Source organism: Erpetoichthys calabaricus, chromosome 1 (assembly GCF_900747795.2).
Source record: "Erpetoichthys calabaricus chromosome 1, fErpCal1.3, whole genome shotgun sequence".
NCBI lineage: Eukaryota > Metazoa > Chordata > Cladistia > Polypteriformes > Polypteridae > Erpetoichthys > Erpetoichthys calabaricus.
The window spans coordinates 116,813,314-116,833,942 of NC_041394.2; the positions used below are offsets into that span (position 1 = coordinate 116,813,314).

The 20,629-nt window shown below is 40.0% G+C and overlaps 1 protein-coding gene across 1 annotated transcript in view; it reads right to left on the bottom strand.

Moving 5' to 3' along the window:
- The window catches only part of LOC127526862 (cystine/glutamate transporter-like), a 193,879-nt gene extending 174,174 nt beyond the window's left edge, over positions 1-19,705 (bottom strand). The window contains exons 1-4 of the mRNA XM_051924033.1: positions 19,636-19,705; positions 10,561-10,687; positions 2,341-2,456; positions 1,122-1,247 (exon numbers count right to left, since the gene is read on the bottom strand). Of these exons, the coding sequence (XP_051779993.1) occupies positions 1,122-1,247; positions 2,341-2,456; positions 10,561-10,687; positions 19,636-19,705 (439 nt within the window). The remainder of the gene's footprint in view (positions 1-1,121; positions 1,248-2,340; positions 2,457-10,560; positions 10,688-19,635) is intronic.
- Positions 19,706-20,629: the final 924 nt, after the last annotated feature.

Sequence of the window (20,629 nt, forward strand, 5' to 3'; positions counted from 1 at the left end):
GAAATTATGTACTGTATATTACAACTGATAAATAAGTTTATTTCTCAGGGTTTGTAAGGTGCACAAAACTGGAAATCCATTAAATCTGATATATTTGAACAAGAACATATATAAGGTGTAAGAATAGTGCTATATAGCGCCCGACCCGCCACAGACTGGACACAAGAGGCACGTGTAAAATTAAATAAACTTTTATTTTTCTTCAGCTGGAGTGCATGTCTTCCCCGTGAACCCCCCAGTCACAACACAGTCCCACAAGCACTTAATATAAACAGCACACTCTCTTCTTCGTCCTCCACCACTCCTCACCAAGCTTTGTCCTCCTCCCACCCGACTCTGGCCACTAAGTGGTGGTTGCTGGCTCCTTTTATTGTTCACCCAGAAGTGCTCCAGGTGCTTGATCCCTGACTCCCAGCTGCACTTCCAGGTGTGATGAACATGTTGCCCATACGGGCTCCGGCGTCCCAAACACAGCGCCCCCTGGCGGTGCCTGAGGGACCCAACAGGGCTGCACCCAACTCCAATTCCCAGGATGCCCTGCAGGAACCCGAGGCACTGCTCCACCCCAGGGAAGCGCCCATCTAGCATCCAGGGGAAGGTATTGCAATGTCCATGGCTGCTCCCCCTGAATATATTGTGCAGGGGCGTCCCGGCTGGGTAAGGACGCCAACCGCCTGTCACAAAGGTTAGGCCAGTTCTAGGAGCATAGTTTTATTTTTTTTGCTGTTCACATGCTATACCCTTTACTCTTCTCTACCTTGTGCTTAAAAGATTGTCATTATTTATAATTAGCATTTTATAGTGCTGTTAAGCATTCAGGTAATACACAAGTGCAAAGCAAAAAGGTCTCTGACCAGGATCAGTCTGCCTCGATAGAGCAAGGTGCGATAACTCTCAATAAAAACCTACACAATACCCCTAGCTATTCTCATTCTCTCTTTCTTAGTACATAGCAGCATTAACAGCAAGTGGAACTCTTGTTCAAAGCTTCTGCACGCCACAAGTTCAAATGAGCTTCTGGTGTTAGCACATCGTCTTGGCATGAACGATCAATGCATACTTGTTGTACAACTACTATTGATGATGTTAGCTAAAAACAACAAACAAAACATTTCTGTTACCTGAAGAAAGCTTGATCACTCCTGGCACAATAATTAAAACCAAGGCCCCCATCTTGATGGTTGTCAGCAGTATTTGTAATCGTGAGGTCCAGTTCACACTCCAGCAGTTTACAGCAACGACAAAGGCTTGGCATAAGAGAAGGAAAAGAAAGCTAGTTTAATAAATATATAAAAAATGAAAGAGAAATGGGGGGTAAAGAAACATAATGAAAAAAATCATATCAACAGATTTTTATTGTAACTTAAAACAGTGATTCCGTGAACTGAATGCTTACTAACAGATCTGATGAAGATGACCTAAAAAAGCCAGACAACATAAATAGCCTAGCTAATGCGCTACCGTATATCTTATGCCCTTGTCACAAATGCAGTCATTAAATTCTCTTAACACGGGAAGGCTACAAACGTTCCAGTTCTGTACTGGAAGCCTAATGTGTCCTTCTGTACTTCTCGGAAATGAAGGTGTGTTCTGCCCAAATGCTCAACTGTAAATGGCTTCCACTGACTAAAATATGTCAGACTCAGAAGGCAGTTATAGTCAGTCAATGTGCATTTAATAGTGTTTTAATATTTCAGTTACAGATGATCATCTTGTTTATGACTTCCAATCAGTTAATAATCTGGACACAACTAGTTCCTCGCCTCTTTTCTCTTGTTCAGTATGTTTTCAGATTCTTTCATAACTAAGACAAGATTTATGAATGGACTAACCTAGGCTGTGGCCTGGAATCCTGAAAATAACCAAAATGTATAAATAAATATTTTGTCTTTAAAGAAATATTGATGCCTGTTTACCAGTTAATCAAGCCCTTTTTAATCTCAAGATATAACTTGTCCACCATTAGTTGCCTGGTCATCACTGAGTTCAATAATCTGCAGTGAACAGTAGCTAGTGACAAAGTGCAGGCCTTGCAACAGCGGGCTGGAGGGTGATCTGACTACAGACTGTCAGAACATAAACTGTGTTCATTCTTGTGAAGAAAAAGGCAATGTATTGTTATATTAGTAGTGACAGTTCTTCAAAAACACACAGAAATAGATTCTAGTTTTACTTATAGTGAATTATACAAAGATGATGGTTTTGCTCAAACAGTAAACTATGATGCCATTTCTGAATGTTTGTGACGTATGTTGGACAACTTTCAAAGCTACTGTATGTAATTCACATTTGAATTAAAGATGGCATGAAAAGAGATTAGTAAGTCAAATGGCTACTTACAGAATCCCATTATGCTGAGCATTTTAACAAGTACTTCTGGTGCTGGACAGGGGCTGAAGAAAGGTTCAGCAATGTACTGGCCAAATGCCAAAGCCACCACAGATGAGACAGCAGGTCTAGATTGTTCACAAAACAGTAAATTATTAAATGTTAAGGAAGGAGGCATTGTTGCTTCTCTTCTACATATTCTCTTAATTCCTTTTCTCTTCAGTTTGTTTGAGATGATATGTAACTATTCTCAAAAATGCATAAGTACTTTGAAATAGCATTGTGGGAAACAGGCAGACATCGTTAAAGCACCACAACACGTTTATTTACAGATAATATTTACAATAAAGTGAACATGCACAACCCACTTCACCCCAAAGTCCAGGTCTTCTTCCTCAATGCCCTGTCAGGTCCACCTCCATTCCTCTCCACCAAGACTTTGTCCTTCTTCCTCCCGACTCCAGCCATCGAATGGAGGGAGGCGGCCCCTTTTATAATCACCTGGATGTGATCCAGGGTGCCCTCCCAATAATCTTCCACCGGCACTCCCCAGTGTGGCAGAAGTACCGGCTGCGCACCCAGAAGCACTCCAGGTGTCCCTGGTCGTCTTCCCCCCAGCACTTCTGGGTGTGGCAGAAGTGCTGAGGACCAGGGCTCTCCAGGCATTGGGGCACCCCCTGGCAGTGACCACGGGCCCCTATAGGGTTGAGCTTCCAAGCTCAGTTCCCGTGGTCCCCAAAGCAACCAGGGTGGTCGCCCCCTTGTGGTCTGGAGGAGTGCAAGCCCTCCTCTGGTCCTCCCAGGCATCCCGACTGGGTACCACCCCCAGCCGCTTGCCACAGCATTTTAACATCAAAACAATAGTATGTGGTTAACAATTTAAAAGTTCACCAAGGTTCTATGCACACTGTACAACTATGAAGTGCATTTGTAGTTAAAGAAGAAGTATTGTTGTCACTAGTGGCTAACATCATTATTTAGTTCCAACTTAAACAAAAAATGTATGAAATCCAAAAATGACCAGTTCTTTCGTTTATGAAATGATGAAAATAATTTTATTTAATACTAATGTTAGAAGTAAATTTCAAATATACTTACGACATTGCATTTTACTATATGACTAGATGTGAGGAAATAAATTACATTTGTTCTTCAGCAACATCAAAAGGTACATTTATATATAATTAACATATAAAAGACTCAGTAACCTGAAGGTTCCATTTGTGATTAGGACAGCCCCTCAAACTGATCTTTCCACACACAAAAAAAAAAACTGTACCAAGACACTGTATGAAACTATCATCAACATTTGTAGATCCATGAGCATATTTTATATCACTAATAGTTCAATGTCTTGTAAAATCAATAATGTCAGTTAATCTCTTAACAAGCCCAGTTAATCCAGTTCAGGATTGTGGGCCTGACGACTATTTTGACATCAGTGGGCACAATGCAGGGACCAAACCTGCAATAATGAAAACTGAAATAATGAAAACTGAAAAAAAAAAAGCTAAAATGAAATACACATTCTTTTTCAAATACTTTTAATAATTAAACCAAAATATAATACTTTAAAATAAATGAGTTTTTACCTTTCACAACACTCACTGGTCACATTATTGGTGACACCTGTTTGTTCATGCAAATAGCCTGCTCCTACAAAATATTTCTGCAACTCATTATGTACAGCATGCTGCCATGGTCAAGATACGTTGTCTTTCCTCAAAAAAGAAAAATGTGTAATCTAAGTGATTTTGATCGTGGTATGAAGCTATTTGGGGCAGTTCCAACATCTCAGAAAGAGCTGGCCTCCTGGGATTTTAACACACTACACACTCTAGAGTTTATAAAGAACTATTGCTGTGGGGTACCAGTGCTGGCTTTCTGCCCAGTTGCTGTCAAGTTCTGGTTTGTCCAGACTCTAGAGCAGTGGTATTCACATTCAGTTCTGAAGGCCACCAGTGGCTGCAGGTTTTAATCCCTACTAATTGCTTCATCTCATTAGACTCCAACATCAATTAAACAAACTGGTACTTCCAGTTTATTTCTGTTTTTTGTATCAATCTAGAAATTATAAACTGGTTATTCTTAGCTTGTACTGAATCAAGTGTGAAAATAGATGTATAAGAATTCTCTTTTGCTCTTTAGAATTTCGTACTTTTCAAATTTCTAGCTATTCATGTCATTATGTACTAAGAAGCACACAAGTGGGTAACACTAAAATAGCTGCCCTTTTGCAGTCAGTGTCACTTACACTGGAGTCTGCTATGCTTGTCATTAATTGTCAGTACTCAGATACAACAAAGAGTGCAAACCAGGTGCATCCCAGGATTTAAGAACATTTTGCTCTCTGACAGACCCAGAGAAGTAAACCTGTTTAGTCTCAAGCAGAGGAGACTACATGAGGACCTAATCCAGGTTTTCAAAATTCTCAAAGGCATTGATAAAGAGAATCCAGTAGAATTCTTTCAACTTAACAGTAAATCTTTTTACTTGAGGACACCAGTGGAAATTAAGGGTAAGCACATTTAAGATTGGTGCCAGAAAGCACTTCTTTACGTAAAGAGTTGTGGGAATCTGGAACAAACTGCTGAGCTATGTATTTTAAGCTGAAACCTTGAAAACGTTTAAGAAGTATATGGATGAGATATTGGGACAGCTTAGCCATTAGCTAAACAAACAAGCTTGAAAGACTGAATGGTCTCTTCTCATTTGTCAAATTTCTTATGTTCTTATAAAAGCAAACCTAACACGAGCGCAAAATAAAAGATGAAATAAAAAGGACAGCAAATTGAACAATTAGGGGTACAAAATGACTTTCTAATTGCAAAACTGGTTGGAACAAAAACCTGCAGCCATAGGGGGCTTCCAGGACTGAACTTGAGAACTAGAGCACACTGAATAGTTTCTTCTGGGCCACACTGCCATTGGACTATGATTTTTTGGTCATCACTTGGGCACTTTTTATTTTTACCAGAGCAAGGCACTATATTAAAAATGTTGTTTCCCATACAGTTATTGAGTGTGTTTTTCTGGTTGCTCTTCCAGTGACAACGCCAACAATGTTCTGACATTTCTGCCAAGTTACTCGGTATATACCCTCAGAAAAATAAATACATAAGATTTAATAATTTGCCCTGTTTATTTTCGAAATATTTGGCTCCATATGGGCAATGCGTAAAGCCATTAAGCCATTAAAAAGCAGCTATAAGATTTTCAAATTATTCACTGCTGCATTTCAACAAGATGCCTAATGTGAAACTAATGCAAATTGTTATACCCTACTATTAAAAAAGCAACACCGAAAGCCAAGCTTTCAAAATGAGTACAATATTAACATGACTAACATAAAGGGAAGAAGTGTTTTTATTCTAAAAAGAGTACAAGTGGGTGTAGCTGTGTATAAACACAAAGATTCAAAAGTACGCTATGAGGAGCATTATTTTCATGAGCATGCAGATCTGGGGCACTTTTCTATATTATGATCTCAAATGTGTAGCTAGATATCTGTTTTGGTTCAGTCTAAAATCCCTTATATATTTATGTATAAATGTACCAACTATCACAAATATTTGGAAGGGGAGTATGTCAAATTGTATAATTTATCGGGTTCGTTCTGTAAATACTATTTGAATAAGAAGATAGGAGAGCCTGCTGCTGCTGCTGCTGTTGTTCAGTCATTGACCATCTTACTGGAAATCATTGAGGCATCCAGACTTTGAAACATTTCAGTGAACCAAGCAACCTGAACCAGCTGAAAAGCCTGCAACAGAGGAGAAACTTGCCCTGTTTCCTGTGTTAGTGTGTCCTCAATGCTTTACTAGTGATATATTAAAAAGCTTAATTTGTTTAATTTTCTTTCAATTCGTTTAAGCCTTACTTGACATATTTGTATGTTTACTCCTCCACCTGTAGTGTAAGTTAATCAAAGTTAATTGATTTTTTTGTTGTTGATTCATGTTTTTTCATGGCTTTTACTTGGACTGTTTTCCAGAAAGATAACTGCCGCTATGAAGACTGAGGATGTTTGCCAACAAGGATTGGTAAGTTAACAGACCACCCACAACATGTCTTGCTGTCAACACATAAAATGATCAGTTAGTTATTACTAATTTTAGAGTGCCTAGTCCCAACAGTAGTATAGGGTACAGAAAAGGGATCTGGGCATGTATATCTTGCCACTTATTCTGTTTTATGCATGCGTTCCATGTGAATGATATTTCATTCTTTAACATTAAGGAGAAACTATAATGTGGAAGAAGATTTTTGTACTTTATTATATTAATGTTTATTTTTATATTTTTCTGATTTCTCATTGATTGCTTTATGGTGTTTTTTATGGGTGTATGTTTGGTGTGTGACCTCCATAGTGTTGAGTAGTCTAGTAAACAAGAGGTGGAAGTCTCTAAGAGAGAGGAGAAAGGAAGCACTGGCAGTGATGATGCACACTGTCTTGACAGTAAAGATGAAAGGGCAATAGGCCTTGTAAATGCACTGGATGAACATTGGCATCCAAGAGTTGTAAAGTGAAATGTGACCTGGAAAAAGCATGTAATGCATCCTATGAATACTATTGGGCAGGCGACCCTGCAGTTGGTAGAAATGCCTAATTCATTAAGAAGGAGAATTTGGAATCAAACAGGGTTTGATTATTACAATATCAATGAAAAAACAATATTTTGTAGGTAAAACTTTGAGTTTATAGTAACATACAAGAGAAGAAATAAAAAAATGACAATTCTGGAAACATGAAGATCCCAAAGAAACTAAAGCAAAATTAGAAGAGGAGTTGAGGGTAGCCTAACATGGATTTGACAGAAGGTGAATTTAAAACTTTTAAAGGAAATTTCTTCCAAATATAGACACCGGAAACTAAAGTGTAAACAGAGGTATAGAAACTGTCACTAACTATTTCCGAATAGCACTATTGTCTGCACATAATTGATTTAATTACATTTTTAGAGGAATCTCCTGGAGGTGCAAATATTCTGCTAAGATGAACTCATAAAATTCTCTGCAGAATCAGAGTCAACTAATGCATCAAAATGAAATGACCTGTTATAACTGGCAATATATATATATAATTAAAACACAGAACAGGAAAAGTTTGTTTTATAAATTTGACTCTGCTTGTTCTAGAAAGTTTTACCCAGCTCCATAGGATCAACAGAGCATTTAAAGGCGGAGGCTGTCTTTACAGTCAGTACCATAATGGATCTGCATTCAAGGTTGCAGTCTTCAAACCTACACCTCAATTTTAAGGTTAAATTAATTACTAAATCTAATGATCACTCTCAAATGAAGCTTGCTAATTCATTCTTAAGTTCCTTATTTAAACTGATATGAAATAAAGATGCCACTGTAAAGTTTTCCCACCCCGAATCTACAGCTAGTGTCTTGAATGTTATGATAAATAGACATATTTCCTTGGTTAAATTGTATTATCTGGCTTTTAGCAGAAATTCTGTTAGTTGGACAATCAAACACTTAGGAAATTCCTTAAGAATGTCATGTAAAACAAATATCCTGGGATGGTTATTAACATATAGAGCTACAACAAGACTTAAGCATACAAACCAGTAGTGAAATCAACTGAATGCACAGTGCTGTATCTTCTTGGTTATTGGTCAAATATTAATATTTGATAAACCTCTCAATATAGATGATGGTCCAGAGAAACGTTTAAATGGACAAATATAAGGTTCATTAAAATTTCATGCCCTAGCTGTAGTCAAATTTTCTACCTTTTGCTGTATAGAGAGTTAAACTCCATGACTAGCTGGCAGAAAGTACAGTATCAGGCAGTTTACTCATTTGTTCTATGTTAATTTTCTAATTACTTCAGTGATGCTTTTATGTCTAAAAACACGCATTTCATCTCAGAATCAATCATGATCCTAGCTTTTGTTAAGCACAAGTGAGAAGCCTACAAATATTTTCAGAGGAAGACTAAGAAGATCTTTTTTAGGAACAAGCAAACTCATGGTCAAAAAAAACTGGCAAAATGCATCATATATGAGAGTTAAACTAAACAGCAAACTAGGTCAAGAGCATCTTGTGTATTAAAAATGCTTCCATGTTTAATAACATAGCTGGCACAGGGCCACAGAGTAATTTGTTTTTAAAATTCAGATTATTATTAGGCTCACTCAAAAGTTGTTGAAATATTAAAAATAATGTAACATCCTCCATTTGCTGAAAGATAGACAGTAAGCCAGCGATATAACAATACTGACTGAACACTGAGCAATAGAATTTCATTTAGTACAACTCCAATGAAGAAGAGCCTGTATAGTTATCTCTGTAAAGCATTACACTTCAGATCTGCTATTTTGTATTTTTATATAGGCTTGAAAGTTTTGCTTGATGTTCTTGGTTGGTTTTAGCCACTAATGTTGCTTTCAGATGTTGTATACTTTCTCAGTATATGGAAAACAATTTTAAGAAAGGTGGAGAAGCTCAAACATCTTGTAGCTGTTACAGTGGCCTAGCTGGTATTTGTTTTTTCAGTTGTGTTTTGAATGAGGTAAGATTCTTATCCTGGAGCAAAAGTCGTGGCACAAATGAAAGTCCTGTGTTTTGCCTTTGTGGGATATCTCAGTATATACTCAGATGAAAGGAATTCCCTTTAAAAAATGCTGAAGTTGTTTATAAAAATAACGAAACTGGTCACCAAAAGAGGTTTGTTTAAAGCAAGTGAAAAATAATTTGTTAAATTCAGTCACACTACGCTAGCAAAATACCAACAGCCTTAATTTTCTGATGCTCAAAGAAAAAATGCATACAAAATTCCATGTTTTTCCAAATTTCACTTCAGAATGAGACACTTTTACCTAAGCGGACACCATCATCTCATTTAATTTGTTCTCCATCCTGCGATGTGTCTTACACATTACCTATTTTTTCTATGTCATGAGAAATGTGTGCATTTTTAATGTGAAGTAATATAATCTCTACGTGCATGGAATAAACATCACTCAGGAAAAGGTTGCCAAATTTTAAATAGATAATTGATCAGCCGACTCGATCTCTGTGGGTGTGCGTGCTTGCACAGCTGTGAGAGGTTGGTGTGATAATTGGGGCGAGAAGCACCTGCACATGAGGGTGTGGTCTGTCTCAATTGCTTCATCAGTTTCTGCAGTGTGTGGTTGAGGTGCCTTGGTCTCGGAGGAATACAAGGGAGAGCCAGCACGAGGTAGAGGTTCCTAAAATCAACTGGCAGTGTGGAGCCAACCGGAAACATCACAGAAATAAGTTGCTTTAGAATCATAGAGATTGCTTTTTTTCTCTGGGCTATATGGCACAGTTACACTATTCTCACTGCCACATTTGTCCCAACCCTTCACACAAGATATGTGGTACAATTTAAACACTACCTGTATGGCCATGGGATAACACACAGTGCCCTCCATAATGTTTGGGACAAGACACCTTTTTTCTTGATTTTCACCACTGCTCTACAGTTTAAAATTATAAATCAAACCATTCATACATGATTAAATTGCATATTGTACACTTTCATTTAAGGGTATTTGCATATGTTTCAGTCTCACAGTGTAGAAATGACAACACTTTTCCTACATGGTCCCTCCTTTTCAGGGCACCATAATGTTTGGGACATAGCAATGGCAGGTTTGTTAATGCAGTCATATTTAGTACGTTGTTGCAAATCCCCTTGCGCACAATGACTGCTTGAATGACTGTGATTCTCAAACATCACCAGGTGTCGAGTATCTTCTCTTGTGGTTCTTTACCAAGCCTCTAATGCAGCCATCATCAGCTCCTGCTTGTTTCAGGGGCTTGTCCCCTTAAGTTTTTCCCTTCTCTTCTCTTCTATGGAAGACATGCTCAATTGGATTTAAATCAGGTGACTGGTTTTGGTCATTCAAGAAGTTTCCTTTTTTCAGCTTTGAAAAACTTCTGTGTTGCCTCAGCATAATGATCGTGTACTCCTGTAATTAAATTACTCTGTATTTAGTAAGTGTAATCAACAGCTGTTATTCAGTCACCCCCCTTTATGGTACTGTGGTGGCTACAAGTGCATGTCTATATAGATATTGTCATACTGAAACAGATCTGTGAATTTGACTTTGACAGTGATGTCAGTCCATCAGTTCATCTAGAAATTGGAATTTCCCCAAAGCATAATCAGTAAGATGGAATACAGTATTCTCTTTGTATGAATTACTCACAGGACTGTGTAAAGCCACACAGGCAAACATAGAAACTTACCGGATCATGATAAATTCTGCCCAGAGCCGAAGAAATGCTGGCAAGGGTCCCAAGGTTTCTAATAGATAAATGTAATGGCCGCCAGACTTCTTAATGCTTGTACCTAACTCAGCATAGCAGAGTGCTCCTAGAAGGCAATAAGAGACATAAATATAAATAAAAGTGAACAATATTCAAAAATCTCAATAAACTAATGAATCATGAGTTTGAAGCAAGGACCACCAACATAAGGCATCAGGTAGGGACTCAACCCTGTTAAAATATTTGAATAAGGTTTTGGAACACATTAGCTATAAGTTGTGATCTTGACTAACTGAATTGTTTCCTCTTATAGGTAATTTTTCTTTGCATCATATGTTAAAGCACATTATTTATAGTATAATGTTATTACATTTTTGACAGCATTTAACAGAAAAATGTACCTATGTGATTTAGAACTGTGTAAGCAATTTGGATAAATTAATAACAGCCAATTCTGTTTGTCTTCTTAAATTATAAGTTCACAGCAACAGCTATAGCATTTTAAACTATTTAATTTTCAGAAAGGTTTCTTTTGCATGATCTACAACAAATCATAAAATAATTTTTACAAACTAAAGAAATGATTATTGATGATTTACACTCAAGAGACAAGCATGAAGGACCAGACACAGGAATTGGTTTTACAAATTTTAAAATTAAAAACTAAACCATCTCAGAACACAGAAGTAATTTTCAAGAGAAGAGTCTCATGCTGGTGTCACACTACATGACTTTTCTACAATTTTCAGTTGTTGTTTTTAAGTATGGAATTTTTAAGAAAATCACAGCAAGTTAACATCAGTCACAGTGTGCACACATTATCAGGGCCATCTTAACAGCATCATAGGCCCCCCTTGCAAAGTAGTGCGCTGGAGCCCCTGTTTTGACAACAAAACAGAAACATACATAGGCATCAGAAACATCATGGGCTCCTATACCCCCTGGGTACCTCGGCCAGTGCGCATTGTGCCCATAGGTTAAGACTGTCCTGCCTGTTACCAACAGTTGTGTACTATGACATTGGTCATGAATATAATTCTATATGCTGCTGTATTGCTTTGTGGAGTTAATGTGTAAAAATTAATATATCACCATTACTGCTTTTGTATATAATGGTGTGGTGATGTCACACATACTATATTGTACTTTTTATTTTATATGTTTTTAAGGTCATTATGGTCAAATGTTACTATTGTTATTTTTATGGCTGTAAATACTAAGACAATTTCTAAATAGCTATGTTGCTTGCCAGTAACATTTCATTTGTTTATTCATTTAATTTATTTATTCATTGATTGCTTTCCCTGTTCATTTTTCTGTGCTATTTATTATACATGAGAAGACATTTGATTGTTGAGTTTTTGTTTTATACTTAAAAGCCCTCCTGGCTATCCTAATTTCCATGTTGGAGCAATACAAATTGGACTGGTGCCCCAGCCATATTTCAGCAACAGTCGCCTGGAGATTCTAATTTTGCAACAAGTGGTTTAGGAATAAGCCAAAATTAGAGAGTTTGTTAATGTTCCAGGTTATACAAGTGAAAGTGGCTAATGGTTCAGGTTTATCAAATTTGTTTAATTCAGTCCAGGATTACAGAACTAACTTACTTCTTTTAATTTATAAAGTAATGCTCCTTGGTTTCAAATTACTTGCCAGGTTGCTGTTGGTATGGAGGAGTTTAAAAGATCTGCTGTTTTTCAACAATGTTTTCCCTCTAGATAGACCTATCCATCCATCCATTCTCCAACCCGTTGAATCCAAAACACAGGGTCATGGGGGTCTGCTGGAGCCAATCCCCAGCCAACACAGGGTGCAAGGCAAGAACCAAGCCCGGGCAGGGCGCCAACCCACCGCAGGACACACACACACACCCACACTCACCCACACACCAAGCACACACTAGGGACACAAATTAGAATCGCCAATCCACCTAACCTGCCTGTCTTTGGACTGTGGGAGGAACCGGAGCACCTGGAGGAAACCCATCCAGACATGGGGAGAACATGCAAACTCTATGCAGGGAGGACCCGGGAAGCGAACTAGGTAGACCAGTTTTCCTCAAACATCCTGAAGACATGCAGACTTGTATAGGTGGAGCCTATACAGATGTGTTACTAAGCCCTGAAGTGGATTACTGCCATTTCAGGGTGGTTTCTTGATGCTCCTGGTATATACACAAGCTCCCCACAACCATGAATTGGATTAAATGGGTCTGAGAATGTTAGGTTTTATATGTTTCCATAAAGACTAATAAATTTGTCTGATTCCAGAAAGATGACAAAATCAGGACTTGAAATGTCAGTGTGATAAAGGTGAATAATTAGTATAATATCCTTTTTATAAACAAACAAAACGTGCTAAAAATATAATAATAATTTCAACCCTACTTAATGTGGCATCTACCTGAAATTTAACCAGCCTTCTATACCAGGAAAGTTACTTTACTTACCAAATGTGGAGAAAAACTCCTGTGGCAAACCAGACGACAAGAGACAGGCCCACATTGCCTGAGTTTTTCAAGACACCTTTTGGAGCAATGAAAATCCCACTTCCACCACCGTGCCTACAATAAGGCACACAGCTCCCTAGGAGATTCACTTTTTTCCTTAAGTAAACAGTTTCTGTGCTTGCCATTTCTGAATGAAGCTACTCTCTATGCTAAACAGTGTCTTTTGGTCACTTTTCTCATCCCACCCCCTCCCCTCCCCCTCCCCTCCCCTCCCCTTCTCTCTCTCTCTCTCTCTCTGCAGCATAATATGCAGATGTGACAGATTCCTGGACCTGTAAGGCAGCAGTGAGCCACCATGTTTGGCAACTGAAGATGTTTTCTGATTCAAATATTGAAACAGCTTTATTTCATGGCAATGTGTTGTTTATTTTAAAACCATAATGATTGTAAAATAAATTCATAGACACATACAAACTATACTAATAAAGGCAAAGCCCTCACTGACTCACTCATCACTAATTCTCCAACTTCCCGTGTAGGTAGAAGGCTGGAAATTGGCAGGCTCATTTCTTACAGCTTACTTACAAACGTTAAGCAGGTTTCATTTCGAAATTCTATGCGTAACGGTCATAACAGTCAACAACGTCCGCCATGTTAAACTTTCTTATTTAAGGCCCCATCTTCATGAAATTTGGTAGGCGGCTTCCCTGTGCGCTAACCGAAACCGATGTACGTACTTATTTCTGTGGTATGATGCCACTGTCGGCTGCCATATTGAACTCTCCAACGGTCTTTGTTACTTATGGGCCCATCTTCAAGAAATTTGGTACGCGGGTTCCCAACGCTAACTGAATCCTACTTACGTACATATATACAGTATGTCCATAGCCTGCAGCTCGGTATGCCGTGTGAGGCGGTGTTGGGTCCCCCATCCCCACGCCTCCACGTAGTTGGCTGCCTGCCTATATAAGGCTGTCCGTCGCTCCGGTCTCTTCATTCCCTTCCTTGCTTCGCCACGGTATTCACGTGTCTCCCTGCTGATAACTGCAGCCTTTTTATTTAATCCACGGCTTCTCCGCTGTTTTATTGTTCGTTTATTACGATTATAGTTATTGTGTAGGTATTTTAGACTTAGTTCAGGTACCCATTTCCTTTATCGTTCCAACCGTAACCCAATAACATTGTCTATCGAGGTGATCACCATCGATCAAAGAACTGTCACTTACCGAGTGGTTTCCATGCCCAGAAATGGCAAGTGCCGTTTCCATTCTCTGTGTTACATATTGCACGGCCATATCAGGCTCACTCTTGATATCTGGAGGAACTTGTCTTATGTATTGAATGACTGGGACAGGTTCAAGGTGTGGACTGATGACGGTACAGGAAATAATTATACTACACAGGAGCACTATAAGAGTAAAAATGCTTAAGCCCTTCACCTATGGTTCTGCATGTGAGTTGATGGCTGCCGCTGAATTGTTCGGTTGTCGCTTTCAAGTGTACCGAAATGGCCAAATATTTTACACCTTTGGACATCCGCCAATGCCTCTTAAACATCTTAGATTCACAGGTGACGATTTGAGTAGTGGACACTTTTATGTTTATGAATGTTTATAAACTCTCAAAAGCTGGATGCGAAGTTATCGATGAAACCCATTTCAATTCAAACGCCTCTAATTTCCAGTAAGGCTCTGCTTCGCAATGACAATTAATTAAGTCTCAGGGGCAGACGCTACAAAGGTTGGCATTGATTTGAGGCAAGATTGCTTTTCACATGGCCAACTATACGTTGCATGCTCAAGAGTAAGCTCAGCACACAGCTTGGTCATGTTACAACCAGAGGGCCGACACTGACAACGTGGTATACAAGAGATCCTTAACAAATAATTATTGATATATTGTCCCTCAGTTTAAAAAGGTTACTTTTCTTCTTAATAAATATTTTAAAGCAGTACTTCGCCGCTGCGAAGCGCAGGTATTTTGCTAGTAAAAAATAAAGTGATAAATAGAAGAAACAAAGTGACATGGCCCCTCCTGGAAACAGTGTTTTACCTGAGAAGTTAAGGATATTTGCCTTCTCTGGGGTATCATAGACCGCAGATCAAATTATTTTCTGGTTAATTCAGCATCTTTCACATTTATTCCTGGTTTTGCTTTCTGTTTGCATTGTGTCCTTTGCTGTATCAGGAAATAATGAAGGCAGAACCAAAGAGTATTCTAGCAACCAAAGCTACACAGAATACAGTCCAGTCTAAACAGTTACATATGTAAACAAATAATATAATATACAGTACATATGTACATAACCCATTAAATTAAACTTTAAAATATGTTTAAAAAACCCAATGATAAAAAGACCCCTGATAGCAATCTGTTCCACGATTTTATTCTTCTGTCCTATAGAGGGTGTGACCCATTGTTGATAACAGGCAGCATTTTAACCAACAACCTCTCTGCTAGAACAAAGACCACACTTGCTGATTACATTATTAGGTCTGTTGGCATCTCCTCTTCTTATATAACTTACTTTGGCGAGTATCTCTGATCTCGTCAAGTGATCAGTGCTTTGCCACCAGATGTTATCAGGTGACACCACCTCAGCATAACAAAGATGTCCAGTTCTTTGTTTTCTCTTTTCTGTGAATCACTTACTTTGGTTCCTCGTTCAGGCTTTCTTTCTGCCTTTTTGTTCAATACTGCTAGGGTGTTCTCTAGCCTCCATGACCTTTGATGAGATTAAGCAGGTTCAATAATTTCTTGAAGGATGTTGTTCATGTACAGTATCCTCTGTAGGCTTTTACAAGGAGAAGTTGTCCAAAAGAAATAATCGTTCAGTTTGCCTCAGTTGTTCATCCTCAGATCAGGTCAGGTTGGGGAGCATGCACTGGTACATGGCATTGGCGCACCCACCACATGATGAAATAGCTTGGGATCCTGGTTGGCAACCCCCCCCCGGCAGACATGCAGTCCAGTCCCATCCTCCAGAAATGACCCTCTATCTGCCGCAGCCTGGTGTTATGTGGGCATCCCCTTGACCTGGTCCAGCTGCTCCAGTCCTCAACAATGAGGACCCTGCAAGCTGGATCACCCTCGGGGAATTGCTCCACATGGCCATAGTGGTGTTCATCCTGACTGTGTTAATTTACGGTCAAAATCCAGGCTTGATCATAATGTGTGGCCTGCAAAGGGCAAGGAAGATTACTTTCAAGAAACTGACTTAAGGATGGCCTTTAATTATTGCATTAGGACTTGTTTAAACATTGCTTAAAACATGTACAATGCTAGTTTTATGTGTGATTAATCCCAAATTTTTTAATACAATGTTTTTATTAATGGTCCACAAATCCAATTTTTACAGAACATCTATTCTTGCCTGTGCCCTGTCCAGGACTATGCAAAATTCCTTGCTGCACATTCAAGCTAGGCAAAGTACACCCTATGGCACTATTAATAATGCACAGCATTTTGTTCCATGGGTGGCAGGGTGGCGCAGTAGGTAGCTCTGCTGCTTCACAGTTAGGAGACCCGGGTTCGCTTCCCGGGTCCTCCCTGCGTGGAGTTTGCATGTTCACCCCGTGTCTGCGTGGGTTTCTTCCTGGTACTTTGGTTTCCTCCCACAATCCAAAGACATACAGGTTAGGTGCATTTGCGTTCCTAAATTGTCCCTGGTGTGTGTGTGTGTGTGCCCTGCAGTAGGCTGGCGCCCTGCCCGGGGTTTGTTTTCTGCCTTGCACCCTGTGTTGGCTGGGACTGGCTCCAGCAGACCCCCGTGACCCTGTAGTTAGGATATAGTGGGTTGGATGATGGATGGATGGATTTGTTCCATGTGTACAGCATCCTCACAGGTTCTCCATGCCTGTTTTAGGGCCCAACTGACAATTTTGGGCCTAAATATATTTGGTCTCTACATTTGCATTGGTATCAATTGAACCTGTACTGATATTATGATACTGAAACTCTTCCAAGCAACACATATCTATTAGGTTATGTTTCTCTTGTAAAACACTTTAGTTTGAAAAAGCACTCTCCTTGATGATATTCACAATGACAGTAATGAATTGAAGGGTTAACAATCACCTCCTAAACAATTCCATGTGCTTGTAAACTCTAAACATTTGTCATCTGTGGGAGTGACAATAAGGCAAATTTTTCTGGAGGATGCATGAAGTCATTCATTTACAGTGCATCTGGAAAGTATTCACAGCGCATCACTTTTTCCACATTTTGTTATGTTACAGCCTTATTCCTAAATGGATTAAATTCATTTTTTTTCCTCAGAATTCTACACACAACACCCCATAATGACAACGTGAAAAAAGTTTACTTGAGGTTTTTGCAAATTTATTAAAAATTAAAAAACTGAGAAATCACATGTACATAAGTATTCACAGCCTTTGCTCAATACTTTGTTGATGCACCTTTGGCAGCAATTACAGCCTCAAGTCTTTTTGAATATGATGCCACACGCTTGGCACACCTATCCTTGGCCAGTTTCGCCCATTCCTCTTTTGCAGCACCTCTCAAGCTCCATTAGGCTGGATGGGAAACGTCGGTGCACAGCCATTTTAAGATCTCTCCAGAGATGTTCATCGGATTCAAGTCTGGGCTCTGGCTGGCCACTCAAGGACATTCACAGAGTTGTCCTGAAGCCACTCCCTTTGATATCTTGGCTGGGTGCCTAGGGTCGTTGTCCTGCTGAAAGATGAAACCGTCGCCCCAGTCTGAGGTCAAGAGCGCTCTGGAGCAGGTGTTCATCCAGGATGGCTCTGTACAGTGCTGCAGTCATCTTTCCCTTTATCCTGACTAGTCTCCCAGTCCCTGCCACTGAAAAACATCCCCACAGCGTGATGCTGCCACCACCATGCTTCACTGTAGGGATGGTATTGGCCTGGTGATGAGCGGTGCCTGGTTTCCCTCCAAACGTGACGCCTGGCATTCACACCAAAGAGTTCAATCTTTGTCTCATCAGACCTGAGAATTTTATTTATCATGGTCTGAGAGTCCTTCAGGTGCCTTTTGGCAAACTCCAGGCGGGCTGCCATGTGCTTTTTACTAAGGAGTGGCTTCCGTCTGGCCACTCTACCATACAGGCCTGATTGGTGGATTGCTACAGAGATGGTTGTCCTTCTGGAAGGTTCTCCTCTCTCCACAGAGGACCTCTGGAGCCCTGACAGAGTGACCATCGGGTTCTTGGTCTCCTCCCTGACTAAGGCCCTTCTACCCTGATCGCTCAGTTTAGATGACCGGCCAGCTCTAGGAAGAGTCCTGGTGGTTTCGAACTTCTTCCACTTACGGATGATGAAGGCCACTGTGCTCATTGGGACCTTCAAAGCAGCAGAAATTTTTCTGTAACCTTCCCCAGATTTGTGCCTCGAGACAATCCTGTCTCGGAGGTCTACAGACAATTCCTTTGACTTCATGCTTGGTTTGTGCTCTGACATGAACTGTCAACTGTGGGACCTTATATAGACAGGTGTGTGCCTTTCCAAATCATGTCCAATCAACTGAATTTACCACAGTTGGACTCCAATTAAGCTGCAGAAACATCTCAAGGATGATCAGGGGGAAACAGGATGCACCTGAGCTCAATTTTGAGCTTCATAGCAAAGGATGTGAATACTTATGTACATGTCCTTTCTCAGTTTTTTTTATTTTTAATAAATTTGTAAAAATCTCAAGTAAACTTTTTTCACGTTGTCATTATGGGGTGTGTGTGTGTAGAATTCTGAGGGAAAAAAATGAAGTTTAATCCATTTTTGGAATTAAGCTGTAACATAACAAAATGTGGAAAAAGTGATGTGCTGTGAATACTTTCCGGATGCACTGTACTTGCTGTTATAGATGAAGGTCACAGTTTTCCTGTTAAAATATTGTATTCCGTGCATTCTGACATTTTCTCAATGGCTTCACCCCTGCCAAAATGGTCACTGCCAGGTCAGATGTTAATTTAGTTAAAAATTTACATAAGTTTCAAATGGTACACTGCAGGAAGCAGTTGTTTAATGGTCCTTGAAATGACTGATTATTGTCTCTTTTAGGAAGTACTATCTAAACAACTCACGGTCCTCACAAGCCTTCACGCCTACACCGGCTGTCTTCTTTCCTTTGCTGGGTCCGACTTAGCTGTCTGTTCATTTGCACTTCCTCTTACGTTCCTTCAATGTGCACCTTCACCCCTGCAAAGACTCACTTGCCCTTTGGATGTGTCACCCGCCTGTTTCTCTCACAGGTTGAAGTGCTACCTTGCCCTCTGTTTTTAAGACCTTGTCCCCTGACAGAAAAACAATATCTTCATGTTGATGCCTTGGCCTTTATGGAGCCTGTTGCCACTGTGGGGTGGATTGTTTATTGCAGGAGGACTTGGATTTGCTGGTTAAGATCTGTAGCGCCACTTTGTGGGGGAGTATTCATGGTGCCTGGTGTTATCTCATCGCCTGGTACAGCTGCACGGTCAATTTTTCCCCATGTACAGTGCAAGTTGATCCTGGTGCAAAATGGACCTTTTGTCTCAAGGGAGGCAGCAGGACACCTTTCCCAGTTTGTTCAACATCTGGCAGGGATCAAACCCAAGGACTGTCCAATTTAGGAGACTGGACTTTGCTTACCTTTTGGGGTTGTATACCCAGACATGACTGCCTGCTGGGAAGGAGTGTCCTCTGCACACATACAAGTCATAATTCCTTTTCTGAGCACACTTGTTTTCCCATAACTATGCTCTGGTAAACTTGTGGATGACTTCAATTCTGTCCTGCAGCCACAGAACACATTCCTGGGCCTGGGTGCCCATGCTGTTTGTTCATGAGGAAGCCCAAATACCAGAGCTGAAGGATTCTGTAGTTCTCAACACGAGCATCAGAAGTGCAGGCATGCAAGGATTAAGAATGCAGCAGCTGGGCTCCTCCTACGTACCCCTCTCTTGCCCTGACTCTTCCTGAGCTGGTGCAGTTTTGACACTTATCTTATGCAGAAGATTTTCAGTGACAGGCATTCACATTGTTTCCATTTGTCTGTGTTGGATGGTGAACTGGGAAGCCAGTGACCATTCTAATCAGCGGGCCACATCCCTCAGGCTCATGTAAGGAAAAGAGTCCTAGTACAGATTGTGCAAGTGCACTCTGCAGAAGTATGTGCCAGAACTGTCTTGACCACAGCCAGTAGCTCTCTCTCTGTGCACATAGAATTTGTATGACATCTTCTGAGTGTATCAGCTGAAATAGGCCACCACTATTTCTCTTTGAAGATGTTCCTGAGAAAGCATTGCCCTAATGCCCACAGTGATGGCATTTGTGTCTAATGTGAAGGGTAAACCCAAGTCAGATGATGTTAATAGAGGAGCTTGGCACAGGGCAAATTTTTATATTCAGAAAGGCCCTAGTGTAAGAAAGGCCCAAACATTTTCAGAACCTTCCTTTGTGTACATGAGGTCCGAGCCAATCTGTGAACACCACCACCTTGTCCTTGACAGTGCAAATAACTCATCAACTAATTACTTCTTGTTTTAAAAGGGGGCACTTTTCAGGATGCAAATACAGACTGGGTCCATTTTTAGTCACTCCAGCACAGCTTTTAAGGATCTTATCACAACTTCAAACAACTTGC